At 38.1% G+C, this 21,952-nt stretch overlaps 1 protein-coding gene and 1 long non-coding RNA gene across 16 annotated transcripts in view; one reads left to right on the forward strand and one right to left on the reverse strand.

Moving 5' to 3' along the window:
* Positions 1-21,952, reverse strand: part of ANKRD44 (ankyrin repeat domain 44) — a 137,244-nt gene that overhangs the window by 10,778 nt on the left and 104,514 nt on the right. For 9 of the 15 annotated variants that reach the window (XM_017836579.1, XM_017836532.1, XM_017836561.1 and 6 more), the window contains 9 exons: positions 17,493-17,519; positions 11,745-11,816; positions 10,076-10,277; positions 6,269-6,347; positions 5,079-5,196; positions 4,200-4,416; positions 3,384-3,471; positions 1,418-1,501; positions 16-161 (listed from right to left, as the gene is read on the reverse strand). In XM_017836579.1, coding sequence (XP_017692068.1) covers positions 16-161; positions 1,418-1,501; positions 3,384-3,471; positions 4,200-4,416; positions 5,079-5,196; positions 6,269-6,347; positions 10,076-10,277; positions 11,745-11,816; positions 17,493-17,519 — 1,033 coding nt within the window. The remainder of the gene's footprint in view (positions 1-15; positions 162-1,417; positions 1,502-3,383; positions 3,472-4,199; positions 4,417-5,078; positions 5,197-6,268; positions 6,348-10,075; positions 10,278-11,744; positions 11,817-17,492; positions 17,520-21,952) is intronic. The other 6 variants (XM_017836616.1, XM_017836551.1, XM_017836571.1 and 3 more) reach the window with 1 other exon arrangement.
* LOC108508106 lies at positions 321-10,052 on the forward strand. The gene is made up of 3 exons (XR_001878317.1): positions 321-784; positions 3,335-3,511; positions 9,321-10,052. It is a non-coding gene; the product is annotated as an uncharacterized LOC108508106 (long non-coding RNA).

Here is a 21,952-nt window from a genome sequence, read left to right on the forward strand (position 1 = left end):
CGGGGATGTCCTTACCTACAGCCCCTACGTGGCCGTTCTGAGCTGCCATCATGAGCGGTGTTTTCCCTGCGTGATCCGCAGCGTTCACTTGTGCGCTGTGGCTCAGGAGGAGCTGGAGGCACTCCACGTGATCGGCGAAGGCTGCGGCGTGAAGGGGCGTTCTGGGGGAAAGGAACACGGCCACAGCTTTTGCTAAAGAATCACAAGAGTCAACGTGTGCCCACCTTCCCAAAAACCACAAAGTGCAATTTTTTTTTTTTTTTCCTGCGAAACTTAAAAGTTATCACCAGGAGAAAGTTATAGTAGCAGCATCTTAAGTAAGTTAAATAATATTTACAGTCTCTGTCCTGGGAAGCAGGAAGGTGGATATAACAGTTTAGAGATAAGACACTGTGAAGAATCTCGTATTAGCAGCGTATTTGTTTTAACAGAACATACTGCCTAGCATGAAAAGCAGTACAATCCCTCATTCTTATTCCTGTGATTTTTTTTTTTTTAATAAGCCTCAGATGGGAAGAACTATCAGAAAAGAACAGATCCATTACTTAAAAAAACTAGAATATTTTAAGTTATATTCAAAGATACTGCAGGAACAGCACTACTCTAAAAGGCAGAAGGAATACAATCCACTTTGAAGGCTATCAGTTTCTACAACACTGAGACACCAGAAATCGTTTGCAGTCGCCCTTTGGCATTTTGGGTCTGAAGTGTGACTACTAGAATTGAAAAGACAGTTGGTACACAACCCAGCTTACTGTTACTTCAGTTCTGCTTATCAGTAAAGGTGAGATGGTCTTACCCTTACACGATTAAGTAATCACCATTACTGAGGGTATTAAATTTGTTTTAATCAACAAAACTGAATACAGTTTTTATTTCTAAATATAAATATATATAGACATTTAAATATATATATACAATGAGGAGATTATCAATGTGACAAGTGAAGGATTTGGCTGAATGCATATCTCTTGCTGTCTCAGTATTATTTTGCTGCACAGAGGTTTTTCAGTTGTGTGCACTAAGAATGCAAACATAACATGAAAACTTTTAATGAAATACTTTTCTATATGTAAATAGTATCACTTCATTTAGCAAAGAGAAATGTGTTTAAACATTTAACAAAGAAAACAGGTTCAGGGAAACAGCCTATAGTCATAGCTGTTCTAAACAAACAAAATGCTATTTCTTTTGTGTTTCTTTTCATATGTACTAAGACATGGAATACTTCATCACATTCTTGCTTCAAGTGAGCCACCATTTAACTGTGCTGCAGTGCAAACTGCTGTCTGAAAGAGTCAGCATGACATGTCTTAGCTCAGCCATAACAGATAAGGATTAGTTCCAGGGGTTCAGAAAGAACTATGAAAAATACTGAATGGATTCATGAAATGCAATTTTTTTAAGAAACTATTACCTTCCTTTGTCATCTTCACAATTAACAATGCTGGCATCGATGGCTCCAATGAGTAGTGATGCACAGTTTTCATGATCATTGATTCTGCCAAAGAAAATACATTTTCAAAAAGGTAATAAGTCTTCATATTTTTCTACTTTGCAATATTAATTTACTTCACTTCCCATTAATACTTTTTACTGGTTATTTCCAAGTTACCCTAAAATGCCTTTGTCTTAATGCTTTCAGTCACATTTCTGCATATTCATCATCTTTCCATTTAACCAGACTGCATCATCTATTATGGATTTCAGTCTCTAAAGCAAAGCTGATCCTTAATTCACTATGCATAAAGGTAATTTCAAAGCCCAGCACAAACCGAGGACTAAAACCTTAATATCTCAAAATCCTTAGTCTGTATGTCCAACACACCTGGATCTGGAAAGCACTCAATCACAGATACTTACATGTAGAAAGATTTATTCTAATGTTTAAGGTACTGAAGCCCACATCTCTTCCAACTCACACATTTAGTACTTTGATTTGGTGGATGTATTCAATTAATACTTTTTCTGATTATTGCTAAATTGTCTCATTTCATTATGAAAATGAACAGTATTTAGTAACAATACTGGACACAAAATATAGCTAACACTCTTCCACATTGCATTAGCAGCTGTTTTCATTTTAAATTTACATACATATTTAAGCTTCACACATGTTAATAGTTTTGAGAACTGCATATTCTTTTAAAATAAGCATTGAAAATTTTTTTTCAAAGCCAGCACTAGAAATTCTGATTTAAAATACTATGTTTCAGCCACAAAGGATTTTATTTTAAGTGGAGTAAAAACAGTGCTTCCAATATGCTTTTATTTCTCTAATACATTGACTTTTTATAATTTCAAAGTTTGATACATGACAAGTTACTTTTCTACTTCCTAATGATGTGAAGGAAAGCCTACTCAGTAGTAACTTCTGTCATTACTTCTGAAAGACATTCATTCTTCTAAGAGAACAGAGAACAGATTACAGTTGTTCTAATTATTGGCAGGATTTGGGAATGTTTGCATTTGTCTTTAGAGCACTTAATTCCTTACTCTTTGATGGCTTACACGTTTTAATAAGCATGTTACATCCTACATACTAATCGTGCATTTTTTTGTAAAATGCATTTGCAATTATGTTTTGCTCTATTAGCACCCTTTCTGCATGAAAACATACTGCTTTCTGTAAATAGGATGTGTCTTAAGTACATGCATAACTCAGCCAACACTTTGTTGTTGTTTGTAAGTAATTTGAGAGCTTTGAATAGAGTCTGCCTGTAAAGCTGATGGATCCCTTTGGACCTGGATAAGAAGTCCCAAACCCTCAAGACATGAGATTATCTCAGAAGTGAAAAAGACCATGAAGAAAGTCAGACTGGAAATCACTCCTCTGAGGATGTGTTCCAAAACATATGGCCTGCACAGAACACCATTCTAGCATGACACAGATTGTCATTTCAAAGGTTGTCCTTCATTAAGGTTTTGTTCCTGTGCTAAAATAGAATCATCTTGATTCTGACAAACTTATTTTAGCCACTGCATGTTTCAAAGGAACCTCCAAAGGTTATATTTACACAGACCGAGGCACTATAGCCCAGGCCATGGCCTCAGAGTGGAAGAGCTATTAAGTTCCACCCTATGTGAAGAAATGGCCTAAGTCTGTAATTGTAAGCAAAGGAGAAGAAACTCTAAAGGAACAGAAATACAGCTAATGTAATTACAAGTCAGCATTTTACCAAAAAGCTGAGGGTTATGCAAAAAATATAGTCTTTATTCTATCACTTTTTAAGTAGAAGTATAAGGACAATGTTATGGTCAGCTTTAAAATTATTTGCTCATGCAAATAATCTCAAAAAAGCTAACTTTCTTCTCATACTGCTACTTTTTGCAGACATATCCTAAAGCAACATCTGCATTTGTTACTGGAGATTTCTACTTACACAGCACAGTGCAATGGAGAGAAGCTATTACCATAGAATTTGTGGAAAAGTTTTTGTTCCAATAGTACCTCTATGCAGTTTTCATGACCTATAAGAGATCAGATATTTCACAGTGTTGCACAAAGCAGGTAATTCACTTAATTCATATTAGGTTTATACAGGTTAGAATTTAACACTTTAAGTTCAAAGTTGAATACAATGTGTAAATAAGCTATTATGCAACAAAACACAGGATTTTTTTTGTTTTATGGCAGCAGCAAGATAGATCCAGGCCAATATTAGCACTTATGGAAAAAAAAGAGGAAAGAAAGAGTCTCTTTTTAACGTATGTTGCCTTACATCTCCAAAGATGTATGGCAAATGATCCAAATGACGGTTCTGAGAAGCTTTATTCTTATATTAAGCAACAAGTTCAGATTATCCTGTTTAGAATAATCAGTTCAGTTCAGAATATCCACCTATTCACATGGCCACTTGCATCAATAAATAAGGAGGTAACACCTCAAAGGAGCATTCCTGGTCCCACAGAAATCAACTTCATCATTGACACGAGTAACACCAGAATTTCACCCTGGCTTCTTGTGACTTGGAGCAAATGAGTTGCAAAGTCACTGGGAGGTATCACTGAAATTTCCCTGGCTTCTGAACTGAAGGGTGCACACAGCAAATGCTACCTACAGAGAGCACGTAGAGCTCTGGGAGATAATTTGCCTCTTCAAGTCAAGCTCCTGAAAGGCTTAAGCTGCTTTGTTAACACGTTCCCCTAAAACTGAGGCCGCATTTGAACTTGCCAGTAGTCCACAGGGAGAAGCTTACCATTGTAACAAGCCCAGTGCAGCGGTGTGTAACCTTGATTATCTTTCAGACTGCAGTCTTCCTCAGCCAGCGCGATCTGCAGTAACTCGTTCAGCCAAGTGGCGTGACCCCGAGCTGCTGCAAAGTGCAGGGGTGTTCTGCCTCTGGCGTCTTTACACAGAATAGAGACTTCTTTCTCTAACAGCATCTGAACACATTCTTCGTGCCCAGTCATAATCTGATAACAAAGAAGTGAGTGAAGAGGTTGACAAAATACAGATTCTTGCCCAGGAAATATGAAATATGATTGATGCCTGTGAACATGAAATGGTCTGGATGGGATCCAGCAGGAAGAGAGAAAAGCTCACTTGCTGAACTGCTCACTGCAATAATCATAAAATTCTATATAAATATCATCTCTTGTATCAGCTTCACATTGGATAAGAAGCTAGACTTAGCCAGGGAAATCTATCTTAGTCTAGCTAGACTAGAAAAGATTAGATCTGCCTCAAGTTTCACCGCTTCTAGAAAACTTAAGGCTTACCTACTTACACCATTCCAAGAAAAATGAAAGTAACAGCTGGCCAGTTCTTTTAAAGAAATTATTTCAGAATTCTTAAGTACTCAGTTATAAGAGTAATGATTGTTATGATAAAGTGTCTAGAGCCAAGAAAAAGTGGTCTAATCACTATTTCACCTAATTAATTAAAGCAAATGTGAAATAAAGTCAAAAGCAGAGCACTACTGAGAGCAGATCTGTCCTACGTTTTACATCATTGATTATGCTTGGTCACATTTCCAATCATTTACAGTGTTCTCCATATTTAAATATCCCTATATTTATAAGTGAGTTGTAGTCACAGTAAAACAAATAATTAAGAATCATAAAAATTAAGTCACCCCTCGATGTAAAGCTGTGCATCCCAGGAGATCAGCTGCATCTACAGATGCTTCTTTTTCAAGTAATAAAGAAACAGCATCAACGTGCCCATAAGCCACTGCAAGCATTAGTGGAGTTCTAGAAAAAAAAAAACAACAAACCAGTCACAGCTATAAAATGACATACTATGTCATACTATAAATGCCCCTACTTACTTACAAAAGAGAGAAATCAGGAAACCCTACATTTCTCTCCATTCCTACCCATAAACCCTTTTTTTTCACCATGCTTATCCATATGGCACCCAAGTGAAGATCTTTTGTATGAAATTATTAAGATGTTTAACAGTCAACTGCCACGACTGAAATAGAAACAAACCCATTTTTAAGCAGTTTACAGAGCAACATCATTCAAGACAATCTGTTCTCTTAATAACCCACAATTATTGTCATCTCTGGTGACACATGAGTTTTACGACACCCAAGTTTTGTGAATGAATGTCCCTGCTAGTTACCAAGATGACAATGACCCAAAGCATTTCTTTTGCAAAACTGCACAATTGCTTAAAGGGGATGAAGGGGCACGAGGAAACTATTCAAGCCAAACTTTGGACTAACATATCTGCCATTTTTTACTGAAAGAGACTTATTTTCCTTCTGTTTTTAGGCAAGACTAATACCATTTAAAATTATATGTGCAGACATTATATGTACAGCATAAGATGTTCCATACACCCCAGATGAATTTTTTAAACCATTCACACTCCCACTTTAAAAATACACTTTATTGTCTCTTTGCAACTGTCATTTAACAAGCTGTAAAGTTTTTGTAGGAACATCTCCGATGCATGTGTCACCTCAAATAAACACTGTGTTCTACTGCACCAGCCTAACATACCATGCAAACCCTGAAACAGCAACATTTTAGAAAGAAAAAGACTCTACAGAAACATCTCAGGAGCTTGTTAGTTTTTATTGAATCTGGCCCTCAACATCTATAAAAGAATGCTTAAACTATGAAGCAGAGGCTAAGATTAATGATTAGTCCTTTCCACATGGCTTAGATCAACTGAATATGTACTTTGTAATCTCTGCCAAATTCTATGAGGAGAAGTGCAGGAAATACAGTATTTCAAATAAATACTTTTTTTTTTGTGAGAAATATGAGATGCTATTTGAATTGCAGAGCTAAAAAAAAAAAAACAACTTACTGTCCTTTGGCATCTGTCACATCAGGGTTGTCTGCAACTTCTAGCAACAACCGTAGACAAGGTGTATGGCCATTAATGACTGTAAAGAAAAACAAGTATGTTTAATTTCAGACACTTTTCCACTGGAATGCTTATGGATAAGAAATTTCCTTACAGAAAAGTCCACAGTATAAGAAATCGGTATTCTCCCAATTTTCATTTAAATTCATTTCACTTGTGCCAGTGAAATGGTGAGCTGTTTTTTCCCTGACCTCAGTAAGAGGAGGATTAGTTCTCTTAAGATACAAAAATCCCAAATGAGTAAAACAGAAATCATGATTTTCACTACTGAGAAGATTTATACTAAACCAGACAGTATTTCAAAATCCCCCAGACTGAGCAGGCACACAAGGTTTGGAACACAGTAGGAAGTATGTCAGCAAGGTTCCTTAATTTTATGTGCACTGTACAAGCAAGTACTTCATGCTATGAAAAGAATAAACATCTGCAAAGAATGATCAACTATACAAATGTCATATTCATGAAAGCACATAACACCAGAGACTAAAATTCCCCTTGAGTTTTTCCATTTTATCAAAAATAATACTTACCAAAAACGTTTGGAGTTTTATTTTTGTTTTGTTTTTTTTGGTGATGGAGTTTATGGCTTTTTTTGTTGTTGTTTTTTTTTAATGTAACCCATTGCTGCTGGAAAACAGCTCTGAGTTACTAATTTTGCAGGGCTTGACACTGAACCCCATCTGTGTGTCAGTTGGCTTAAACGCTTCAGCCTTTCATGGAATGAAGGGACAAGTATTTTCTTCTTTGAAAAACAATTGCTCTGCTCAGTAGATATATGTGGTGTTCTTATTACACCAAGTCATGCATTCACACTGCCCACACCCCGTGGGCTGAGGCAAAACCCTTGGACACCACCTATGTCACATCACTCTGGCAGAGAAATGGGCACATATCATCACATTTAAATTATTCATCCAAAAATGGTCTTAGTTGCTCTACCCATAAAATTAAAAGACATTTTTAGTTATTTACCACTAAGTAATGCCATATACGTGACATGTAAACAGTTCTGCAGGGCAGATGAGTCACTGGCTTAGGGGGGGAAAAAAAAGAAAAGATCTGTTCTTTCTTCCAGCAGTAGGAAGAGAAATCTTAACTTGTTCACAAAGACATCTGAAAAGGATTTTGGTAAATGAGTTTTAGAATAGATACTCACAGAAGCTCCTAGGTGCTGACCTAGCAATTGCTAAGCATTGCAGAGCCTGCAGGGAATGTTAGTTTGCCGACAGAGCTACAACACTAACACTAGGGGAACATTTGCAATGGATTCCCCAGGCTAGACAGAGGACAGGCTGGTGGTATTAAAATTATACAGGGAACATATAATTTAGGTGAAGGAAATTCTCCATGTTATGAGGTCAGAGGAAGCCTATTCCCTAAGGGGACAGACAGAAAAAAGAAACACTTCATTAGGCGAGTTCTCTACTAAAGTCACAAATCCCTTTACTGAACGGAATTCCGGAGAATCCCATCATCCAGTTCACCACTTCAGATCCCCTCAGCTTTGTGTTCAGCAACTGTGCTGGTGTAATTAGAAGGAATGAGTGTAGACAAGTCTAAGGGGATGGGCACACATGCCTTCTTGTTTCTTTCCAGTGCACAGTATTGCATGTGCAAGTAGTGCCCTTTGTGTGTGCAAATGTGCACTGTCACTCGAGGGATTAATTCAGCAAGAATTCTGTTCGATTTCTGAAAATATGCCATGACCTCCTACACTTGCACTGCAAATACAACATTCTGAATGCTGCAGCAGCTCCAGGCCGAGTTCCCGACAGGTGGCACCAGTTTTTGCTAAAACACTCCTCACCGAAGTGTGTCGTTATGAAACGGCACCATGAAAATCATCACGTTGCAAGGGGCTGTTTATAGCAGTTGTGGGTAGAAGCTTTTACTCCAGAGCTAATTTCCACAGAGCTCTGCATAGCTCTTGAGTGGAAGGTTCTAAGTGTTGTCTTAATGGATATTTACCCAAAGTGCACTTAACTCACAGTTGAAAGCTTCCCAATTCATGAGGGTGACGAATGTCCTTTACTAAGAGTTCAAATATTCAACCTGTTTTTGCAGTATTTTCCCTTCTGCTTAAGGTACATGTACTCTTTAGTGTCTCACTCCTGGGTGTAGGATTTTTTTTCCTTTTTTCTTCATTATTTGGGAGGGGTTGTTTGTTTTTAATACCTATCTAACTTATTTTGCTTCACTGTAGATGTAAAGAACATTTTATTTTTATCCCTGGAAATGCTTCTTAATCTGAGAAGCAAAAAGTATCACAGACCAGAAAAGTCCACAATACTACAGTGATGGGGGTGATTAAAAAAGATATTAAAATCGGGGGAAAAGCCCACAGTCTGAATTTGTATGAAAGTAAGAAATGTGTGTAGTAAAATAACACCTTCTGGTCAACAAATTTACTCCATTCTACTCCACAGATTTATTCAAAAAATTCATATTTCAAGTCAGAGCTGCTAACAAAAATATGGCTTTGTTACCATTTAGTTTTCTCAGTACTGAAGAGCCCTTACAGTTCAGCTGTGACAACTAGAAACTTATGTCACTGTAACCACATTTTTAAATAAATGCAAATCATTGCTATAGTGATGATGTAACAGAAAAAGATATGTTTGAAGTAACTAGAGAAAAGCTCTTGAACAACACAGCTCAGTCTTGTGGTAGCACAAATATTAATTTAAATTAATTAAACCATCAGTATTTATCATGAGGAGAAATGTGCTCAGTTCTGATGCAAAACTGAAGAAGTCAGAAAGCATTTTTAGTATGCAGTGAGATCTATTACAAGCATTTCCTTCAGTGCTGCAGACAACATTGATAATAGTCCTTTTGACTTTATGTTTTTATGATCACACACAGAGAATAAACTGGTACTAGAGAATATATATGCATTTTAATCTAAGCAAGATTAAAAGATAAACAGAAAGACAATTAAGTCTGGTCCTGAATTAATTATCCATGTGGTATTAATTTTCCTTCCCACTAGAGGCCACTGCTACCCTGTACGGAGCTCCTCCAGGAACAGCAGAGGAGACACGTTCCCTTTGGCACCTCCAGATATTTACCTGACAGGTACATATCCAATAACAACCTTCAAATAAATGATAAAGTCTACATTTCCCAGTTAATTATGCATGTTACATAATTAACACCCCACACATGAGGAGTGGAGCGGGCTCCCAGCAAGTGCAAGTTCACAAGCTCAGGAGTAGGAGGAGGTCTGAGAGGAGGCGGTGAATTTCCATAGTGTTGCCACTGCAAAAGGCTGCAAGTTTTGAACACCAGGATAATTTCATCCCCAGTCAGAGCCTACATGTATTTTTCAACCTTTCTTCCAAAGGAGAAACCGTGAGGCAAGTGTTCCCTCTTCCCCTGATTTTTTGGCTGAGGAACCATTAAGAGAAGGCATCACGAGGGAATCACCAGACATCTTAAAGTGTAGTTGGTAACAGAGGTATGGAAAAGGCAAGCAGGTAAAGGCAGAGCAGTAGTGGTGTGGAAAAATATGAGATTCTGTGTGAGGGAGGACTGAACCACGGGGACAGAGAAAAAAAGACCAATGAAATGGAAGATAAATGGTTTAACTGTAGGACCTCAGAAAACAAGCATCAGTCCTCAGTGACTCATGTGAAAATCTCCTTCCCTTTAGAAGAAATGTGCACAGTGATAGTAGGTAGGTAAAGGTAACTGTTTCCACGTGGTAGGGTTTATACCACAAGTGTAACATAAGATCACACTCACCTGAGGCATGGAGGGGGGTCCTTTTGGTGACATTGTCTTTTACAGTGACAGAAGCACCCTGGCTGATGAGAGCTTCCACACACTCTGCATGTCCTTTAAATGCAGCCAAGTCCAAAGCAGTGCGTCCTTTCTCATCCTTAATATCCAGATCTACCAGAGATTGGAGAAGTACCTCCAGGGCTTGATGATGACCATTATAGGCCTAGAAGTATGAAATGTGTCATGTTAAAGAACACAACTCCTGTCTTTCAAAGACCTTTCATATAAATTGTGAATAAAATCCCTCCTTGTCAGTGTCTCCTAAACACAATAAAAATCACACAGTTTTCTTGGTTCCTTCTGACTCTCTCTTGAACTTGAAAAGATTTTCCCAAATTACACTGTTGCCAAGAAACTAAAAAATTCCTAGTGTTTAGGGAAAGAAATTATGGTTTTTGATTTGTTCTAGCCTTCTAATACAACCCAAGATGAGGGGTTTCAGGCAATAATTTGCCCATTCAGCACAGGTCAATCAACAGTTAATTTTTCACATTCTACAGTATCTGTCAGGGAAACACTTGCTTCAAAAACTAAATTGATTGTTGTGATCCTGGTCAGAGTTTGCATGGATTATCACCTAACTGGCTGCTAAATTCAACTCATGTGCTGGTCTCCAACTAAATGAGGGCAATTCTCAACCCAGACTTTTGTGCAAATGCAAACACAAACTTGACCTGCTGTTTATAGCTGATGCTTCATGGAGTATTCCTGGATCATTTGGTAGAACAACCACAGTGACAAGTACATGCACTTCCAGACCTACAGTCGCACTGGAGCCAACAACACAAACACAGCTGGCACTGCAAAAACCCAGTGGATAGCCCCAGAAACTGAAAATATTTCATTCACTTTGTAGGGACTGCCCTCCTCTCCTTACTGTCAGACTCACAGAGAACATCCTTTTTATTTATGCATGATTATGTAATTACTATTATCAGAGTTGAAACTGTGGACTCTCCATGCCTGGAGATATTCAAAATGTGATGGGGCACAGCCCGGAGAAAATCTGGTCTAGCTGATTCTGCTTTTACCACAGAGCTGGGACTTAATCTCCAGAGGTCCATGTCAACCTCAACTATTCTGTGATTGGGAAGAGGGAACTGGGAAGAGGGATCATGACTCTTGAGCTCTTGGGAGAGAGAAGCTATTGTGATCTCTGAGGCCACATGTGCTAGATTTTGTTGTGATATCACAGTTTCCATAGCACTCTCACAAAACACTTCAGGAGTTTAAAAACACGCTTTCCCACACCCTGTTGTGTACCAGACAGTTTTTTGCACTGCACATCTCCACAAGAACATCAGAGTATCCCATTCCATGATCAAAGTTTAAGCTCTGGCCCCATATTTATAAACTAGTTTTAAATAAAAGTTGTGAATTTCCATTTAATTTCACTTCAGTGCCTGTGTCATCTTCTTACTGAAGTGTTAGAATCAGTAAGAATCGAGAGCTTCAGCTGCCAAAAACTTAATTAGCAATTCCAGCCCAGAACCTGTTTTTGTTACATCCAGGCCTACATCCCTTCCCACCTTTTTCAAAACAAGTCTATGGTTAAACTTGCTTCAAAGACAGAGATTAAGGAATTATTCTAGGAGATACTGATCAAACGCTTTACACATCTCATACTTACAGCTAAATGCAAAGGACTTTTGGTAGCTGCAGAATCAGATTCTTCAAATATATTGTTGGTTTTTTCCAGAAGCTGGAAGAAGGAAAAAAAAAAAGGCAGTCTTAAAACATTTTTACATGAGACAGGATAAATTTTCATGGATTATAAATCTGTAAATCAGCAAAAATATATTTTAGCCTCAGTGAGTATTGAAGGATTGTAAAGTGTTCTCAAGCTTTTCTGCACAGGGTAAAGCTATAAGACTAGTTTAAAAGCTTGTCATGAACATCCTTACCCTGATTAATTTGTCTCCATGAAATCCTAGGACTTGCTTGGGTGAGAAAGGAGCCCTCAAAAGAAAGGATTTGTGGAGTAAAGCCTTCACTAAGTTTACACTGGAGAAAGTGCAGTTTCATGATTACACAGCATATGCAAGCCATGTCTGGTACAGTGTTTTGGATAATTCTGACACATAATTAGCACTGGGAATAATTATAACTGAGCCGTGAATCATTCAGTCAATTTTGTAATTTATCAAAGAAGAATCTGCTCCTGTAATGACAGTCTTCCAAAATGCAACCCCCATCCTTGAACTCCTGCAAACACCTAGTAACACGCATCACACTTTTACATGATCCTCTTCATTCCAAGGGATCCTAAAGCATTTTAAGGCTTAAAACTGAGGGCATTTCCATCCATCTAGAAGGAGGAGCTATGGATTACCACCATTCCACAATATGAACCCTGACAACTTACTCAATTGAGGCCACAAAGAAAATCATACATGGTGTTGACAACAATATTGACAATTCAACATTTGTGAGTAGCACTGCTCATGTGCATGGTCCTTTGCTTAATAACTACTCGAAGTGTTAGTCTCCAAATGCCTTTAGGGCTGGAAATTAGCATTTTACAGAAAATCAGTAATGGGAGACTAAAAGAGAAAGAAAAGCATGACAGGCAACTTCAACTGACTTGTAACATTTCTAAGGCTACAACTCAACTTTTCACAGCCTTTTTTGAGTTCTCTTTTCATTTGTTTTGGATTATTATTTTTTTACAGACTAAATTTCTGAAAAGACTGAAAAAGAGGAAAGGAAGTTTTTGTGACAATCTGGACAATTTTAGGCTATGACAACATGAAAAACTCTCCAGAGAGACCAGTGAAAGCCTATGGATGGTTTGCCTGTGCTGCAAGATGATGGCATGTCCTAAACTCTGATGTAGACCTGAACTTTTGATGTAACAAGTTGGTCTTTAATAGACCTACATCAATGATAAATTTATCCAAAAATCTAACTGGAATAAAAGTCAGCATTAATAATGCATGAGGTGTCACAAATCTCTTATCAAGCAAATGCAGTAGGATCTGAATCCTATGGAAAAGCTAGAAAATTAAGCAGTAATTTCATTTATTTGCATATTTTGTGCCTAGTAATATGTCAAGACTGGGAAAGAAGTGTGTGTTGATAAAAATACCACTCATAAGCAAGTGGGTGTGTGTATTAACAGGTAATACAAATTTTAACACTTCCCTACACCTAAGGGCAGGGGAAAAAAAAAAATTCAAGTCCCCCATCAGTTTCTTGGTAGGTTTGGGACAGTTAAGAAACACATTTGGTGTTACCATGTGGAACCACCTCCAGCTAAAATACTCTTCTTCACTTATATAAGAGAGCTGTAAACAGGATGAAGCAGTAGCCAGCTCTGAATACATGAATACATCTGATTTTCCCTACTGAGTAAACAATCTAAAAAAAAAAATTCCACCAAACAAACCCAAGCAGTAAACCTGTTCCTCTGCCTACCTGATACTGGCCTTTACTCTGAGTCCATGAGGCCAGCACAGCAGGCTAATTGAATCACTTTTAATTACATTTATCATCATCTGTTGAAATTCCAGGATCAAAACTGTAACAAAGAAATACTTCCTTTCACCTGTCAGAAGGCTCCAAAAGTCTCCTGGAACAAGGCAGATAATTGCCTCTCAAGTAAATGAAAGCAACCACACAGAAAATTGACAAAATTAAGGCTCTAAAGGCACAATTTGTGGGATTGAAGAGCCCCTCACAAAAGGCATCTCCATGGCTTAAAGTCAAAGCAGTTTAGGCTGATGCAGACTAGGCTTAATGAGCTTATTAGTCATAAGGCTGAATGTCTCCATCATAAAGTCAAGCGTAAATAAGAATTTGAAGGCAAAACTGGTAGCTCTCAGAAAAAGAGCCATACAGTGCAAGAAGAGAAATTATAAAGGAGAACAAGAAGAGGAAGATTAAAGAGAACAGCATTAATAATTTTTTTTTAGATTTTCCTGTCAAGCACCCCTTTCTAACAGTTAACACTAAGTCACCTGAAGTATAAATTACATCATGCACAAAGAAACAAAAAGTGCCAGGTCCAAGAAATTCTCCAGTTGCACCAGTGTCTCTGTGGTTCTGTGGGTGCATTTATAGTAAATTACATCTCCTTGTTATAAGAGCACATGAAACAGTGTGTCTTTGAGTGATTCTAGTTCCATTATACTTAGAAGAAGCTATCCATAATTGCATCAGTTTTTAAGAAGGCGAATTTACCACTCAAAATCATTTGCCCTGGCAGCCATGGAAGCTTAAATCCACAGACCCCACAGAGCAATCCCAGCATGTCTGCTGCCATCCACACCTGTCTTGGCAAAGCTGGCCAAGGCATTTCACTTAAGACAGACAAATAAGCATGAATTACTAATAGTTTGTGGTTACTCGTGGCCGGATGGAGAATGTCCCAGCATATCACATTTCTTGGTTTTGTGACTTTGAAAGGATGTCTTTTAGCTGATCACGTTTCTATATATTGAGTGCCACAGATTTGAAGCGCGTGTCAGAATTGTGCAAAGACACTGCAAGTGAGATTGATGGGCACTCTTCTCTGTGGTTAGGCTAGAACCTCTTAAAAGGCAAGGTTACCCTTACTCTCTTTCTGCCTCTTGGAAATTTCCAGCATGACCCCTTTCCTTCCCATAACAGCACTATTTAATACTGTATGTAATCATTCTGTGAAGTCTTCTTCAGACTCAGAAACAGCAATGTGAATGCTTTGGGAGGGAGACACAGACAAAGTAAGATAAAACACATCAATTATTCAGTTCTATTCTTACAAACTAACAGCACTACAAGGTTACTATTCTAAACTATCTTCTCTCCCCCAGTTCAGTATGAAGATTATTAACTTCTACAGTTCTCACCATTCTATTTGTGCAGTAAGGAAATATTTACAGGCATAAGAGGATTTACTGCTTGATTTTATTCTGTGGTTATAAGAAATTACTATATGGCATATATGATATGGTCTGGGTCTCCCCCTTCATTGTTTGGGGGGTTCAGATATGCCACTTAATGAGTCAGGGTACTTCATATGACTGTCCTTCTAGACTATAATATATTCTAAAATTCAGCTCTGGTTTAAAAAAAAAAAAAAAAGAAGCTCACTGAAGCATCTGAGTAATTTAAAATTACTCTGTTAGGCAGAACAGAATCTAGTACTTTCATCATGCATAAAAGGTTTAAGCTACACTTTGAAAAGGAAGAGTCAAAAGAAACTTCAAACCATAGACACTGTGGTGCTATGGGACAGGATGGGTGCTATCTCAAACCATAAAAGAGAAGAGAATGTGTGATCCCATCCGAGCCATCACACACAGGCATCTCCAGGCACAGCTATTTAAATGCACTCCTGATAGTTATGTCAAAGGTTTGAGCTATCTAGCACTGAAGTTAAAGTGACTTTTCTTTGAGAGTTTTACTATTCTAGTAAGGCAACTTCAACGTTCCAACACACAGACTCCCAGTACTCTTAATGCTAATTGTAAAATGGCAAAACATTAGATTAAATGTGTGTATTCTATACATAGCTTTACTCTGAAAGGTTATTAATCAAACAGCATTCAGAAATTTTCACACACAAAGACCTGATCAAAAGGCAGTTGAGACAAAATTTTAAGTTGAACACTACTCTTCTGCAATAATTACATAGCAATGCAGCTTATCACTTACAGGGTCATTCATAAGTGGAATTAGTAATGATTTTTAATGTCATTTTCAGAACTGAATAAAAATATATCAGCTAGATGTCACTTTGCATCTCATCTTTCCTGATAAACTGCAATAGATAATTGTCTCTACTGGGAGAAAACATACCAATAGCAGCTTCTTTTAAATAAAGGTCTTTCCAGTAAGTAGCAAGCACATGATTGAAAACTCTCATCAGTTGTTTCTGATTATATAGAAAAGAGTAAAAGAATTAACCTCTGTACTACTTAATAACAGGGAAGTGCATTTTTAAATCTCAGAATTATTCCAGATTGAATAATTCAACAGGTAAAGTGGCACAAACATATCCTCAGGGAAAAAAGCAATCCTGTAAGCTCTCTCCATGTTCGTAAATACAAATGCTCAAATTATTTTAATTTGATCAGGTTAAAGTCAATGTGCATCCTTAACCCAGCGGCTGGCATTTTTCTAACATCAGGCTTTAAAAATCAGATTAATCAATGTGTACATCAATTTCAGTCACGTGCACAGATTATGGGTGAAGTTAAAATAATGTAGGCAAGAAGTAGTTTCACAAGAGCTTAGGTAGACTGAGCCTGAAGACATTCATCAAGTAGTTCCATGCAACTCTTCCAGTACAAAGTTTGAATAACCAATGCCCCACCAGAACAGTCACCACCATGCAAACAGGACACTTACCTGGCATATAAGAGAACGATGTTCAAGTCTCTAAACATATCTAAATCTGAAAACTTGAGCAAACCTCCAGGCCACTGGCTGTTCTCACCGGGGGCATAGATCTTCTGCTGGAGCATTTCCACTCCATACAAACCCATTTCATATTAAGCCATACTTGGTGGGTCATACAGAGGAGATTCTCACCCAGTGAGTATTTATACATGGAGGACAGTTCCAAATGAGAGTGAGATCCCTCCCAGTGCCAGCCAGCACAATATGTTGGTCTCTTCTGGGATATAGAAATCCAATTTCTTTGTCAGCCAGAGCAGAGATTTGAACCTGGGACTTTCACACTCAAGTCATATATATCATGTTTCTTTCTGGCCAGAAATTCTAACTCAGAGGTTCTTTAGAGCCTCATACTTTGATTTAAGGATCCTTTTAGCCAGTAAAGCTTTTGCAAATTTCACAGAGTTGTGCAAAAGGTATAGGAAGGCTTATCTTTAGAGAAAGAATTATCCTTAAAAATTTCCTCTTTGGATAGAAAATTTGAGTGCTGGTGAAATACAGTGACAGTCAATTTTTAAAATGTGCATTTCAGTATTATTTTTGCTACTCTCCTCTCATTTGAGCCTATGCTCTGTAATACACACAAGTGCTTTTTAAATTCAGGCTTACTTGAAGCTGTGTCATTTACATTTCTTCTCTGAACCACTTTGAAATTGGCCACAAACTTTCAGAAAACAGACAAGTGTTGGTTTCATTTCACATTACCAAATGCAAAGTTACTTTAACATCCAGGAAAGTGTCATGCCAGTCAGGTACGTGCACTGGACTCACAACTCCTAAGACTGAGGAGAAGCAACAGACTTGAGCAAAGCTTGAGCCTGTAAGCAACAGGAAGAAGGAAATCCAATGGAAGCAAAAGCAGCACACATGCAATTTCTTGAAGTACATGGCATGCTAGAGTTGTGATTCTTCTTCCTCAGCTTTTATCAGAGTGAATACAAGGATTTGCAAAATACAAAGAAAATACACAACATGCAATCATTTTTCATTTACTCACTATATCCAATGGAGTTTTGCTTCCAATCTAATTAAAAATGTCAATTAGAATAATTAAAGACAGAAGTATTCAGGTAATCTGCAAGTGTTTCTTGGGGGTTTTTTTGTTTTATTTTTTCTGTACAATAACTGCATTGCGAGCAGTGCACGAACAGAATCAAGATCTGATCCTGTGTGCCTCATGTCTACACTGCCCACCCACAGTGGAAATACTCCTGAAGCAACAAGACTACAGCCACTGTGGATAAACAGCAGTTACATTACTTCCTAAGGAAGGAGGGGAAAGAGGAAAATAATGATAATGTTTAAGATCGAACAGATCTACAGGTACAAAATATATAGTGTGGGAAACTTTGCTTAATGAAGTTAGATCACTTTGTAAACCTACAAATACAAATAAACCAGTGATAGCTTCTGTTTGAAAGTCTGCTCATGCAGACAAACATCTTGCCTTCAATAAATAAGCCTGATTACACCCCTAAAATCCCAGTGACTGCAGCTCTTTCTGAGCTATGCACTCTCATGCAGTGCAATATGCCATGATCAAATGTCCTTTTCATTGGATTCAGTAGATTTGAGTGAGTCAGATATTCTTCTCACATTTACATTTAAACACCACACACACAGATACACAGACAGGTATTTAAGGCAACAGCAGAAGTCCATGACCTCTTTCCAAACTGAAGGAAAAATGTCTCCTGCAATTCTGCAATGGCCTTGTTGTTCTCTGTCAGAAGACAGCAGATGTAAGTGCCTTGCTTCTCCACCCCGGGAAAATAAAAATATAGACTAAAAAAAGACAAGATCTGTCAGAGAGACAGAAAAACCCTCAGAGATGCTAGGCAATACTCTACCCTACAAACCAAAGTGCCAGCAGGGTGCCAGTGCAAATGGTAAATCGCTGCACTCACTGAGATCATAAGCAGCATTAGCTTTCTAGGAAACATTTTTAGAATCAAAATTGTCTACTTTCCAAAACATAAATTTTAAGACAGATTGTACTCTGATAAGCTAAAATATATCAGCATATCCAGTAGGCTCCTATTGATCATTTAACCAGGGGGTACAAATTGCACAAATGGTGACATCAAGTAATTAAATCAGTCTACCATGATTTGAGGGATTCTAGAACTGAGAGACAAATTAGGTTTAATAAAGTTATTTTTGAGCATTAAGTTCCTAAGTTCTTCTCTTTTAGAAAAACTTCAGTTAATGACTTTGTACCTATGTCTATGAGAGCTTTTCCAACATGGAAGCTCCTTTTTTAGCTGAGAAGTGCAAAGTAATTCACCACACAAAACATTATTGCCTCTGATTCAGACAAAATATTCCGTTTAAGAAGGAGGGTGTTGGTTCTGGAGATAGGCATTTATGAAGGAGAAAACCCAGGATGTATCCCCTGAATAAAGAGATCTGGGTCAGGGAGGAGGCCTACAGGCTGCCACTGGACAAGCACTGGAGCCAGATCCCCATGTGATAAAGGCTTTTTAACACCTATCCCAACCATGCTTGTGATTCCCTCATCACTAATTACCAGCATCCTGCTCTCAGATGGATGAATGAACAAATTCTTGTTGATACAAGACATAGACAATGAGCAGCAGCCGCATCGAAGAGTTATGGGGTCTGTGATTTCAATTTCTCCACAGGTTAAGGAACCAAGTGTTTGAAGGCATGGCTTAACTACCTTGGAGTGGCAAGGGCTGGTCTAATAAAAGTTGTTACCCAGCCTCTCCTTTCACAGCACAGCCAAAATGGCCTTCTGCTGCCAGCCATCTCCCTCTGCCCCTTCTCCCTGACACACACAGCTCTGCCGTCACCTCGCTCCAGGCAGGCAGAGATTTGGCTTTTCTTTTGGACATGGCTTTTGGTTAAACCTCGCTCTCTTCCCAGCCCCAAATGAATTAGCCCCTGTGCTGATTCAATCTCCATTAGTCAAAGAATGAATTTCATTTACTAATAGAATAAGAAGAAGAGCAGATTAAAAGAAAAAATAACCATCAATTCTTACAGTCAGAGAAGAGATTTCACTACAGGAGACAGGCATTTAATTCTGTTTGCCCTAGCACTGCATAGAAACCATTTTTATCGGCACAAAGTGCTTGACTGTCTCTCCAGATAGAATTTTAATGTGAAATTACAATTTAAATTCCACTCTTTTCACACCAATAAAGATTTTGTGATAAGAGATCATTTCAATGAAAAAAAATCCCATCGTATTTTTCTTTTTTTTTTTTTCAAAGTAGTTTGGTGATGTGATCAGCTCTAAAATACCAGTTAGCAGTTGTGACCAATATCCCTGACTGCTGAACACCAAAGTCAGTCCCAATCTAAACAAACTTGAGGCTATTTTTAGAAGTAGGAAGGCAGATGGGAGTGTCAGTTGCTTGCAAGCACACATGCCCACCGTTCAGCCTTTATGAATGGCTCCTTAAAAGTGGAGAAAGAATTGAAGAATCTACTTGCACTCTTCTCTTCTTAGCAACATCACATCATTCATTGCAGGCAACGACCCCACTAATATCCCAGACAACCTAAAGGTCCTCCAGGAAAAAAGCTTCTGTTGTTGCATTCTGTGGTGGGAGCGCACAGGCACAAATTTTGTTTGTTTGGGTCAAAGGATATGACCTTTGCACTCTTATTTCTTATTTCTCCTAATACTTTTGCTCTTCACACAAAGAAATGTAGATAAGTTCCAGCCAAGGTATTGGGCTCACAGTAAACAAAAAAGTCAAAAAATGAAAGTATGTTTTCATACATAAACCAACCTTTTCTAAACTGCATTGAAACATGTAAATATTTTATAACACTGAGAAGCTATGGTGCTTAAAGCACAGACCAAATCTCCCAGTGAGGGAAACTCCACTGGATGCTGCATCTTCTTCTTTGGACTTACTTTTGAAAGTGAACATTTATTTAGAAATAAGCTCTTTTAGATACCTGTTATAAAAAACAGAGGGAAGAGGGGAAATAAAAATTAGTCTTATAAGGTCCTTGATGAACTTGACATATTCTGGAACACCAACATAATTCCCTAACGTTTTGCTGAAGTTCAGTATTGTGCATGTAAAGAAATACTAGTAATCATTACTTATAGAAAAACAAGATTATTGTTGCACCCACCTTGGCTTAGTTTTGACCAGAATTAAAGCTCCATATTTCACATGAACTCTTTCCTCTAATAAGTTTTGGGCCCATAAGGAACTGTCTTGTTCTAGGATAGATAATTCCTAGATATTTTAATTTATAATCTATTGATAATAAAACAAAAATATTTACCAAGGGGATAAAACAGTAAAATAAGAGTTAATTTGGCACTGAAAAGTAATGGTTTTATTTCAATAATCATGACTGAGAATATCTTCTTCAGGCTAGAAAGGACTGGAAATATTTTAAAAGGAATACTCCATATGTTGGAGTTCCTGTGATACAGATTAATGGTTCAAAGTTAGTGCTTTTAAGAAAGATATTAGTTTATCTTATTACTGCATATGTGAAAACAAAATAAAAAATATCTCTGCCTATCTACAGACATATTTACATTGGAATTAGGGCTGCTGGGCTCCCACTGCTCCTTGAGTAAGAGCAACTAAAAATATTGTGAATCTAATTTTCCTTTTCACTGGCACTGAAAAAAAAACAACAAGAAAAACTTATTTCCAAGATATAGCAATAAAACCAGCCAAGTACCCCTCAGTCACAACCAGCTGCCCTTGTGCACCTTCTCTACACACGAACCCATCATCTCAGTGTGCGAGTTACCTGGAACTGGCAGCTGGAATTGGCAGCTGCACCATTCCTGAGCAGAGCCTCGTGTGGCTCAGGAGAGAGAAACAAGGCACAGCATGTTGATCATTTCCTTCATCTCTGTTGGTTTGGTTTTCAAGATGAACACAAGGCTTGAAGACTAAGATGGCATTTCACGACTTACTGTGCTTTCTGCTATGTGGAAAAGAAGGGGCCTCTAGCTAAAAGTCTTGCCTAGAAGCAATTAAACTTTACTGGGTGCTTCATTCAATTATGAGTAACGAGAGCAGTCACTGTACCCTGGTTAACAGCTACCAGAAATCAAGGTCATGGCTCGTGATGAAGTCCTTGTCATAGGTCTACCACAGAGAGCACAACAAACTGTGACCAAGAGACCAGTCAGCCTCACAAGACAGCAAGGCTCCATTCCATCTGCACCAGATGAATCCTTATTGCAGCTTTTAGACACAGACTTCAAAGAGCCATGAACAACCATAACTCTGTCAAAACCAGTTTGACTGCATTATGGGATTGTAATGTCTATAGATGACACTCCCCGGGCAGATGGAGCTCGTCAGCCTTGTAAGGCAATCCATCTAAGAGAAGGTCACTCTAAACAAACCTACGTCCTGAGACCCTCACTGCCACTGTCCAAGCTTGCTCGGCCCCGGCAGATGAACCTCAGGATTAAAGGGTGGGCTCAGTTCAGCGCAC

This window comes from Lepidothrix coronata, unplaced genomic scaffold, assembly GCF_001604755.1.
Source record: "Lepidothrix coronata isolate B3197 unplaced genomic scaffold, Lepidothrix_coronata-1.0 Scaffold7, whole genome shotgun sequence".
Classification (NCBI taxonomy): Eukaryota; Metazoa; Chordata; class Aves; order Passeriformes; family Pipridae; genus Lepidothrix; species Lepidothrix coronata.